Source organism: Chionomys nivalis, chromosome 1 (assembly GCF_950005125.1).
Source record: "Chionomys nivalis chromosome 1, mChiNiv1.1, whole genome shotgun sequence".
Classification (NCBI taxonomy): Eukaryota; Metazoa; Chordata; class Mammalia; order Rodentia; family Cricetidae; genus Chionomys; species Chionomys nivalis.
The window spans coordinates 86389350-86401454 of NC_080086.1; the positions used below are offsets into that span (position 1 = coordinate 86389350).

General features: G+C 39.2%; 2 protein-coding genes across 4 annotated transcripts in view; one reads left to right on the forward strand and one right to left on the reverse strand.

The window, feature by feature from the left end:
* The window catches only part of Grid2 (glutamate ionotropic receptor delta type subunit 2), a 1426614-nt gene that overhangs the window by 512835 nt on the left and 901674 nt on the right, over nucleotides 1-12105 (reverse strand). The gene's annotated exons all lie outside the window — the stretch shown is intronic.
* Nucleotides 439-876, forward strand: LOC130875879 (peptidyl-tRNA hydrolase 2, mitochondrial-like). Its single transcript, XM_057772160.1, has one exon. It carries the CDS (start codon nucleotides 439-441, stop codon nucleotides 874-876), a length of 438 nt encoding a protein of 145 aa, XP_057628143.1.

Consider the following 12105-nt stretch of genomic DNA (forward strand, 5'->3'; position numbering starts at 1 on the left):
AGGTGGTCAACAATGGAAGAAAACACTGATATCAACCTCTGGTCTCCATATGCATGTATGTGTACACCTGTATGTACACACACATACAACCCAACCTGACTAGAGCTAAAATTTTCTATTAATATTTATGAAACTATTTAATGGGTTAGTATTATTAACTATTATTATAATATTATATATTATAGAATATTAATATTATAATACAATTAATTAGTGTTATTTATTAGTCAGGGTTCTTTTGAGTAACAGAACTTAGAGAATGAATTTCTCTCTCTCAAGGAGAGAGAGTCATATATATGTGACTTTCAGGCTGCAGCCTAGTTAGCTAATGTAACAATGGTTGGTTATGTACAGAAAGTCCAAAAATCTGTTCAGGAGTGGAGAAACACAAGGTATGAGCGACAAGTAGTGCTTCACGTACTCTCCAAGTTCTTGCTTATGGAGTATTTGGCTCATTCTGGTACATTCAGCTTGACTGCTGGAGTTGCTTGTGGCATGTGCCTGGGCTGTAGCCTCCAGGGTCACCTTGGCATGTTACCCCAGAACTCAACAAGTGAGACAAATAGAGACACCAAGACAGAAACCAAAGCAAGCCTTTCTGGGGAGAATAAAATGATTCTTGTGGTTCAAAATGACCTAAAGATGGGAAAAGGGAAGGCTGCTGCCCAGTGTTCTCACACTGCTGTTTCTGCCTACAAGCAGATTCAGAGAAAAAACCCTCAAGTGCTCAAAGACTGGGAGTACTGTGGCAAGCCCAAAGTGGTGATCAAAGCCCCAGATGAAGAAACCCTCATTGAATTACTGACCCATGCGAAAGTGTTGGGACTGACTTTAATCCAAGATGCTGGATGTACTCATATTGAACCAGGCTCTTGAACTGTCATCGGAATTGGGCCAGGACGAGTAGAGCTAATTGATGAAGTTACTGGCCACCTAAAAGTTTATTAGATGAGCTTTTGTGTAATGGTGATTCTGTCTGAAAAGTATGCCAGTAACAATAAAAGCTTAATTCTTGCTCCACTTTTGAAAAAAAAAAAAAAGAAAGAAAGTCCAAGAATCTAATAGTTGCTTAGAGTCTTTTTCTACCTCAAATGATCTGGAATAATGGTGTGTATTTCCACCTCAAAAATCTAGATTAGAAGGGGATATTTTTCTTCAAATTAAACAAAAATCCCTCACAGGTATACTCCTATTTTTGGGTTTTACTCAATTCCAAAAACAGTCAAATTGACAACCAAAAATAGCCATCAAAGTTGACTATCTCAAAAATTATTTCATCAGTTTGGTGTGTGTGCGTGTGTGTGTGTGGTGTGTGTTAGTGCTAGGGGTCAAATCCAAATACAGGGTCTTATACATACTGGGCATACACTGCACCAACAAATTTTACCACTAACCCTAATTTTTAACACTATGTATTTACTAGAATATAATCATTCCATAAAAGAATTTTTTCAACATGATTGAATATTAAAAGTCCAAAGATAGAGAAGAAGGAAGAGGAATAAAAAGTGATGGGTGAGAAGGAAAAGAAAAAGGAGGAGGGAAAAAAGAGGAAAACATAGAAAAGGAAGAGGAAGAAGAGGGAGGAGGAAGCAGTGAAGAGAGAGGGGAGGAGGAAGAACAGATGAATAGGAAGGGATGAAGAGAAGTGGAGGGGGATAATGATGGGAGGAGGAAAAGAAGAGGAAAAAGAACGGAAGAGGTAGAGTAGAGGAGAATACAGTGGGATGATTGATCCATTTGACTCCATCTTAAAATTAAAAGCCATCTAATTATGAGGTCAAAATAAGTTCAGTCTTGTTTTCCTTAAAACTTAAGTTTGACACTCTCTTGATATAGTCTCTGGAATTTGACATGTTCTACACTTTATATCCTAACCTCCACCTTGATAAGATGTTTGGCAAAATAAATTTGAAATGTTCTGAAAAGATCCTACATAACCAAAAACCCTTGAAAAAAACCCAGCCTTGCAGTTTGGAGGCTAACATAAACCTCACCCCCTCCTATGTTCAGTGCTATTCTCTAAACTGTATTTGAGGGAGATAGCTCTCTCTGGCAAAATATAAAGCTTGTTTATTTCAACTAAGGGTTTTTGGGTAGTGGTTCTTTACTTCCTTTGGGTGGGATTAGCAGAAGATGGGAAGAGAGAAATCTTAGAACCATAATAAAAATTTACTTCAGTTCAGTTTCTGTGCTTAAAGAAACAGACACTACCCTAAGATTCAGAAATAAAGGTATCTCATTCCCATGTTCTGCTTACTGTAAGTAGATATTGTGTCTGTTAGATTTAGTGGCACAGCGGTGAGAGCATGGTTCATAGGAGCCTGTCCGCAGCCAGATGAACCTACCACCTTCCACTGCTGAGGAATGCCAGCACAGCAAGTGCCTTAGTGACTCCTCTGTTAATTGAATGAGTATTTTACCTGGTGAAAATTTTAGGACTTGCAGGCACAATAAGGTAATTGTACTAAAAGGAACAGACTGTTAGCCTGGAGAGGACTGTGGTTTAGAGCACTCTCAGGTTTCTTTTGATTGTCCTCAGGGGTGCAGAAGGACTGATTTGCCTCACATGGATGGAGAGTTTGACACCTTGTAGCTTAAAAATTGCTTATGTTTAAAGTATACACAACAGCTAAGGGGCCATGCAGATGCCACATTACTGAATAGCATATGGACATCTCCAGGGTTGTTAAAAATGATCACACCAGCCTTCTGTCTTCACTGAGGCTTACTGTATTTATACAGTTATAAGAGAGAAGATTCCACTTTCAATGAAGCTCAGGGGAACTATATCCAGGAGGAAAGGAAGCGGGAAGAGCACTTGTGAACTTGCAAGAGAAACTTTTATGTTTCTGTAATGGCTATTTTCTTAACCATGTGGCAGTTTTGAATCTCAAAGGGGCCAAAAACATTTTAAGATAAAAAACATTATTTTTTAAAATGTATAACTCAATGTCTTTACACCCTCCAACTAAACACGTTTGGTAGCAAAGCTGGAGTTAGCAGATTTCGTTATTGTCATTTGAGAGTCAAAACTCAATTGCTGATACAAATTTATCTCATTCTAAAATCTTCCCTGAACTTTGTTCAAACTTTAATTCTGCTTAGGAAAGAAAAGGTGCTGAAAGAGCAGCTGTGCACTTCGTGCCACTTAGGTCAGCCTGTACCTTTGGTGTCTGCTTCCTTCTGAGCCTGCATATGCCACAGCCATGCCCTTAGTATCCCCCTAAGAGTCAAGCTTTCCAATGTCAAGTCACTACTAAGGGCAAAGTACAATCTCGGTACACAAAAGTACACACACACACACACACACACAAATTGGAACGGTTGGAGAATGAGGACGAGCCACGAGAACACCATAACTATAATTCTGTGAGTTTGGTCCAGTGATCAGGGTGTGAAAAGCCCAGCTGGTCCTACAGGAACACATATTATAGCAATAGAGATGAGCTGAAAATGTGCACAAGCACAATTTGTTACCCAAGTCAAAGTCACTTCTGAGTCCTGTCTCATGGAATGAACCATCACTCTCCTGCTACATGGAGCTTATGGCCTCATTTCAACAGCCATATAAACAGCAATAAAAATGCCCCGAATGGTTAATAGCTATATTTTGTATTGTTGATTAATGCTCAGAATAGATTTTAAGTGCTCTTAGCATATCAGCGATGCCTATGTATGGTAGTAAACAGTAGATTAATTCCACATTGTATATGCGTTTTGAAATAGCATACTATGCTTGGTAAATAAATGTTCTTTTAGATTTTTTAGTGGGTAGAAGGAAGTGGGGGGAGGAAATGAGAAGAGAGAAGAGAAGGGAAACTGTGCAATATAAATTAAAAAATTAATAAAAACATGAATATACACCCACAGATTTTAAAAGTCCATCTTAGTAAAGACTATATTGAAGAATAAATGGATATAATCCATGCATTTAACACACTAACAAAATAAGTGCACTCATAAAGAAAACAAATGACACACACCAGTGCCTTTCAGACTTTTAAATCTTTAAGCTGTAGATAATTTTAAAGGTTTTATTTTCTAAGAATTTCACACATGAGTACTATATTTAAACATTTCTACCCCTTCTTCTCCCTCCTTTAAATCCTTCAGTCCCCAACTCAATCTCAAATTTATGAGCCCTTTTACAATTATTATTATTACACACACATAATCTACTGAATCTCTTTATTCTTGCTCTTAAGTACATGTGTTTAGGACTGAACCCTTGATATTGGGCAATCTATCAGGTGCCTTGTACCTGTATAAAAGTGATTGTCCCTCCTGCATCAACCATTGCTTGCCTATAGCTCTTCATCAAGGACTGGAATATCCTCCAGGCATATTGGCATGTATAGTTATTATCCATTTATATGTTATATAACATATGGATATATTATTAGGTAATAATGTTGTTGAGATTTTGTGGGTGCAACTTCCCTGTCAAGTCTAGAAGACACCATCTAGCAGTAGGCATCCTGGTCTTCTGGCTCTTACAATCTTTCCACTATTTCTGCAATGTTTCACAGAGACCCAGGTATAGGGTATGAGTTATAGATGTAAAACTGAGGCTGAGCACTGCATAATTGCTCAGACTCTGGGTTTTCAGTAATTGGGGGTCTTTGTAGTAGCCTTTGCCTACTGTAAAAGGAGGACTTTTTTTTTAAAATAACAAGTCAGAGCTACACTTACCTGTGCATATAAGGATAAGTATTTAGAATGTGGTTGGAAACTATATTGATCTAGGAAAACATAGTTTCTCCTCTAGGTTCTATGACTTCTGCAGCCATGGATCAGTTTTACAGTGACAGGCATGGAATCCCTACTTTCGAGCAGTCCTTAAGTTCACTTATGCAGCTGTTGTTTTCCCATAAGATTAAGTGCCATTAGTGGAGATATCATGCCAGGCTGCTCATTATTGTGGTGTGCAGGTTTTCCAGCTAAGTAGGATTACTGACTGACTGTCCCCACTTCAGTTTTGTTTGGAAAACTCCTAGAAATGGAAATTGCTTCATCACTGTTAAAAAGGCCATTGAGAGTTTAGTTTAGCTGCCACAGATTCCATGGATTCTAAGTAATTCATCTGAATTCAACTTTTGAAAATTGGAATTTTGTTTAATAGTGTCTACTCCATACCAAATACTGTGGACCACTTAATCTTAACAAAACTTGAGAGAAGGAATTTTTATTTTCATCACTGTATGTTTTATCGAGTTTAGGAATATTAAATATCTTGCCTTCCCAAACATTCTAATTATACAACAGAGACATGCCCTTACTCTGTAGTGTGCATATAATACCATGGCCTAAAGCTAAACTGCTTTATACTAAAAAGTATATAACAACATGATATATTGGTAAGATAAAACAATTTGATAGCTACAACCTTAGCTACATGTTAATAAAAGTAACTTAATAGGACTTGTAGATTTTTAAACTCTTCATCGGTATTCTGAATTGTGAAACTGTAATCAGAACAATTTTGAAAGTGTTACAGTGAAGAAAAACAAGTCTGAGATCACAGACAGTTTTATTGCCTTTTCACACTTGTGGGATTTCTCTACAGCGATCCTAGAGCCCACTTCGATTAACACCATAGAAACATCCGTGAGAGTATGTAGTTAGCTTTGGCAACACTATTAAAAATGCCCTATTATGATACCTGGTGTCTTCCGAAGCCTAGAACTGTACCTTGTTCCAATTAAATGATACCAGTCTACAAGGTACCATAGTGCATCAAGAGAAGTCCCAAATCATTGCTGGTAAGAACAAAAGTAATTATTCAATCCCCAGCACCCTTTGGCTTAGAGTGTTTTGTATAAGTTCACATCAGAAAATATAACTAGATATAAGAACTGACTACTTCTCATTGCTGCTAAGCTTTGGCTGACCATATCTCTTTCCCTCCCCCTTTCTTACCCATTCCATTCCTTCCTAGCCATGGTTACTGATGTGGCAGCAGAATGATATTGGACAGGCAAGAACTTAATAATGGGGAAACAATTGATGATCATCGTTAGCTGCATCCATATACAACGATGATACTTGGGTTCAGGTTCCATTCTCTTTGTTCCGACTTCAAATCTCTGTGCTCCACTAAGCAAGCATAAGCTCCACACTTCATCATAAGAATTTAATAACTGGCTACCAACCCAGACCAGTGGGTGCCTGACTAGAGGGCAGGCCTCAAGGTCCCCACCAGGGGAAGCAGGCCCCTGCTGCTGGGGTTGCAGTCTCTGCTTGTGATCTCCTGGACCTGCTCTCCCTGCCCCCTATTTCCCTTGGTCCCTGGCTCTTTGGGGCTACCAGGAATCCCTGCATAGGTGCTGAGAAGTCCCATCTGGATGGGTGAGTGTGTGCTATCCTGGGGCGGACTGTCCCGGTAGAGAGCACAAACACCCCCCCCCCCAGCTCCTGCTGCAAGGCTTTCTTTCCTACACACCCGCCCCCCACCCCCACCCCCAAGCCTGCCTTGTCTGCAAGGTCCTTTACTGTGGAACAGTTTCCTGCCCTTTCACTAAGGCTACCAACCCAGAGCAGTGAGGGCCTGATTAGAGGGCAGGCCTCAAGGTCCCCGCCAGGGAAAGCGGGCCCCCGCTGCTGGGGCTGCAGTCTCTGCTGTGATCTCCTGGACCTGCTCTGCCTGCGCCCTACTTCCTTTTGTCCCTGGCTCATTGGGGCATCCAGGAGTTCCTGTGTAGGTGCCGAGAAGTTTCATCGGGACAGGTGAGTGTGTACTATCCTGGGGCGGACGGTAGAGAGCACAAACGCCCCTACACTAAGGCTAACCAACCAGAGCAGTGAGTGCCTGCCTAGCGGGCAGGCCTCAGCAACCCCCGAAAGGGAGCACAGGCACCTCCAGCTTGTACTGCAGTGTCGCCTGTGTTCTACTCGACCCCGCCCGACCCCTTGCATTCGGCCTTCTTTACGCGGGTCATTGGAATACCACGAATCCATGGTTTTGGTGTTGAGGAGTTCATCTGGAAGGGAACGGTTCCTGCCCCTACACTGAGGAGATACACCTAGAGAGTTAGTCACAGCAAAGACTGGTCCAAGACATCAGGCCTCTCCTGGCTCCATTTGAAGGAAAAGATGGGCAGGCGCCAATGCAAGAATTCCCCCAACAACTTGAAAGGCAACGTGACATCACCAGGATCCAGGAATCCCGAAATGAGAAGTGTACACCCTAATCCAGAAGAATTAGAAGAATTCGACTCAAAAGTGAATTTTATGAAAATAATAGAGGACCTTAAACAGGAGGTGAAAAACTGCCACAACCAATTAGAGATTACAAACAAAAAGGTAGAGGAAATGAATAAATCTCTCAAAGATACCCAAGAAAACCAAGAGAAACAAGAAAAAGTAATCAAACAGGTAAGGGAAACGGTTCAAGACTTGAAGAATGAAGTGGAAGTAATAAAGAAAACACAAACCGAGGGAAGGATGGAGATGGAAAATTTGAATAAACGAACAGGAACTACAGAGACAAGTACCACCAACAGATTACAAGAGATAGAAGAAAGAATCTCAGACACTGAAGATACCATAGAGAAAATAAACACTCTCATCAAAGAAAACAGCATAACCAACAAATTCTCATCACAAAACATTCAGGAAATCTGGGACACAATAAAAAGACCAAACCTAAGAATAATAGGGATAGAAGAAGGAGAAGATCTACAGCTCAATGGTCCAGAAAATATATTTAATAAAATTATAGAAGAAAACTTTCCCAACCTTAAGAAAGATATTCCTTTGAAGGTCCAAGAAGCATACAGAACACCAAATCGACTGGATCAAAAAAAAACATCTCCTCGTCATATAATAATCAAAACACAAAACATACAGAATAAAGAAAGAATATTAAGAGCTGCAAAGGAAAAAGGTCAAGTTACCTATAAAGGTAAACCTATCAGACTTACACCTGATTTCTCTATGGAAACCATGAAAGCCAGAAGGTCCTGGATAGATATACTGCAGAAACTACAAGACCATGGATGCAAGCCCAGACTACTATACCCAGCCAAGCTTTCGTTCACTATAAATGGAGAAAACAAAATTTTCCAGGATAAAAACAAATTTAAACAATACGTAGCCACAAATCCAGCCCTTCAGAAAGTAATTGAAGGAAAATCACAAACCAAGGAGTCCAACAATGCCCACAATAACTCAGACATCTAATGACCCTTCACCAGCACAACTTGAAGAAGGGAAACACACAAACTCTACTACCAAAAGAAAGAAAGAAAGAAAGAAAGGAAAAATGACCGGAGTTAACAACCACTGGTCATTAATATCACTTAATATCAATGGACTCAACTCACCTATAAAGAGGCACAGGCTAAGAGATTGGATACGAAAACAGGATCCAACATTCTGTTGCTTACAAGAAACACACCTCAACCACAAAGACAGACATCTACTCAGAGTAAAGGGCTGGGAAAAGGTTTATCAAGCAAACGGTCCTAAGAAACAAGCAGGTGTGGCCATACTAATTTCTAAGAAAGTTGACTTCAAACTAAAATCAATCAAAAGAGTTGGAGATGGACATTTTTTACTCATAACAGGAACAATTCACCAGGATGAAGTCTCAATCCTGAATATCTATGCCCCTAATATAAAAGCACCCACATATGTAAAAGAAACGTTACTAAAACTCAAGGCAGTCATCAAACCACACACACTAATAGTAGGAGATTTCAACACTCCTCTCTCACCAATGGACAGGTCAATCAGACAGAAACCTAACAGAGAAATAAGAGGATTAAGGGAGGTAATGAATCAAATGGACTTAACAGACATCTATAGAACATTCCACTCAAATAAGAAAGAATATACCTTCTTCTCTGCAGCTCATGGAACCTTCTCGAAAATAGACCACATACTCGGTAACAAAGCAAACTTACACAGTTACAAAAAAATATCGGTAACCACCTGTGTCTTATCAGATCACCATGGATTAAAGTTAGAATTCAACAACAATGCTATCCCCAGAAAGCCTATGAACTCATGGAAATTGGACAGTCAACTACTAAACCACACCTGGATCAAGGAAGAAATAAAGAAAGAAATTAAAGTCTTTCTTGAATTCAATGAAAACGAAGACTCAACATACTCAAACCTATGGGACACTATGAAAGCAGTGCTAAGAGGAAAATTCATAGCATTAAGTGCCCACATAAAGAAAACGGAGAAAGCACACATTGGAGACTTAATAGCCCACCTTAAAGCTTTAGAAAGAAAAGAAGCAGACTCACCTAGGAGAAGTAGAAGACTGGAAATAATCAAATTGAGGGCTGAAATCAACAAAATAGAAACACAGAAAACAATCCAAAGAATCAATGAAACAAAAAGCTGGTTCTTGGAGAAAATCAATAAGATTGATAAACCCCTATCCAAACTAATCAAACGGCGGAGAGAGAATACGCAAATTAACAAAATCAGAAACGAAAAAGGAGACATAACCACAGACACAGACGAAATTCAGAGAATCATTAGATCTTACTACAAAAACCTGTATGCCACAAAATTGGAAAATGTAAAAGAAATGGACACTTTTTTAGATAAGTACCATATACCAAAGTTAAACCAGGACCAGGTGAACAATCTAAATAGACCTGTTAGTCGCGAAGAATTAGAAGTTGTTATAAAAAACCTCCCCACCAAAAAAAGCCCAGGTCCAGACGGCTTTAATGCAGAATTCTACCAGAACTTCCAAGAAGACCTAATACCTATACTCCTTAATGTATTTCACAATATTGAAACAGAGAAGTCATTGCCAAATTCCTTTTATGAAGCTGAAGTTACTCTGATACCAAAACCACACAAAGACACAACCAAGAAAGAGAACTACAGGCCAATCTCACTCATGAACATCGACGCAAAAATACTCAATAAAATACTGGCAAACCGAATCCAAGAACACATTAGAAAAATTATCCATTATGATCAAGTAGGCTTCATCCCAGAGATGCAGGGCTGGCTCAACATACGAAAATCTATCAATGTAATCCATCATATAAATAACCTGAAAAAAAAAACCCATATGATCATTTCATTAGATGCGGAAAAAGCATTTGACAAAATTCAACATCCCTTTATGATAAAGGTCTTAGAGAGATTAGGAATACAAGGGTCGTTCCTAAATATAATAAAAGCTATTTATAGCAAGCCGTCAGCTAACATCAAATTAAATGGAGAGAAACTCAAAGCTATTCCACTAAAATCAGGAACACGACAAGGTTGTCCACTCTCTCCATACCTCTTTAATATAGTGCTTGAAATTCTAGCAGTAGCAATAAGACAACATAAGGGGATCAAAGGGATTCAAATTGGAAAGGAAGAAGTTAAACTTTCATTATTTGCAGACGATATGATAGTGTACATAAGCGACCCCAAAAACTCCAGCAAAGAACTCCTTCAGCTGATAAACACCTTTAGTAGTGTTGCAGGATACAAGATCAATTCCAAAAAATCAGTTGCCCTCCTATACACAAAGGATAAGGAAGCAGAGATGGAAATCAGAGAAGCATCACCCTTCACGATAGCCACAAATAGCATAAAATATCTTGGGGTAACTCTAACCAAGGAAGTAAAGGATCTGTTTAACAAGAACTTTAAGTCAATGAAGAAAGAAATTGAGGAGGATACCAGAAAATGGAAGGATCTCCCTTGCTCTTGGATTGGGAGGATCAACATAGTAAAAATGGCAATTCTACCAAGGGCAATTTATAGATTCAATGCAATCCCCATTAAAATCCCATCAAAATTCTTCACAGATCTTGAGAGGACAATAATCAACTTTATATGGAGAAACAAAAAACCCAGGATAGCCAAAACAATCTTATATAATAAAGGATCATCTGGAGGCATTACCATCCCTGACCTCAAACTCTATTACAGAGCCTCAGTATTGAAAACAGCTTGGTATTGGCATAAAAACAGAGAAGTCGATCAATGGAACCGAGTAGAAGACCCTGATTTTAACCCACAAACTTATGAACACCTAATTTTTGATAAAGGAGCTAAAAGTATTCAATGGAAAAAAGAGAGCATCTTCAACAAATGGTGCTGGCAAAACTGGTTGTCAACGTGTAGAAGAATGAAAATAGATCCATATCTATCACCATGCACAAAACTCAAGTCCAAATGGATTAAAGACCTCAATATTAGTCTGAACACACTGAACCTGATAGAAGAAAAAGTGGGAAGTACTCTACAACATATGGGTACAGGAGATCACTTCCTACGTTTATCCCCAGCAGCACAGACATTAAGGACAACATTGAATAAATGGCCCCTCCTGAAACTGAGTAGCTTCTGTAAAGCAAAGGACACTGTCACTAAGACAAAAAGGCAACCCACTGACTGGGAGAAGATCTTCACCAACCCTGCAACAGACAAAGGTCTGATTTCCAAAATATATAAAGAACTCAAGAAACTAGACTTTAAAATGCTAATGAACCCAATAAAAAAATGGGGCACTGATCTGAACAGAGAATTCTCAACAGAAGAAATTCAAATGGCCAAAAGACACTTAAGGTCATGCTCAACCTCCTTAGCAATAAGGGAAATGCAAATTAAAACAACTTTGAGATACCATCTTACACCTGTCAGAATGGCTAAAATCAAAAACACCAATGATAGCCTTTGCTGGCGAGGTTGTGGAGAAAGAGGCACACTCATTCAGTGCTGGTGGGAATGCAAACTTGTGCAACCACTTTGGAAATCAGTGTGGCGATTTCTCAGGAAATTTGGGATCAACCTACCCCAAGATCCAGTAATACCACTATTGGGAATATACCCAAGAGATACCCCATCAAATGACAAAAGTATCTGTTCAACTATGTTCATAGCAGCATTGTTTGTAATAGCCAAAACCTGGAAACAACCTAGATGCCCTTCAATGGAGGAATGGATGAAGAAAATGTGGAATATATACATATTAGAGTACTACTCAGCAGTAAAAAACAATGACTTCTCGAATTTTGCGTGCAAATGGATGGAAATAGAAAACACTATCCTGAGTGAGGTATCCCAGACCCAAAAAGAGGAACATGGGATGTACTCACTCATAATCGGTTTCTAGCCATAAATAAAAGA

Bases quoted from the DNA above. Each gene is read 5' to 3' on its own strand.
- LOC130875879 (XM_057772160.1), top strand. From the start codon at position 439: ATGGAGTATTTGGCTCATTCTGGTACATTCAGCTTGACTGCTGGAGTT.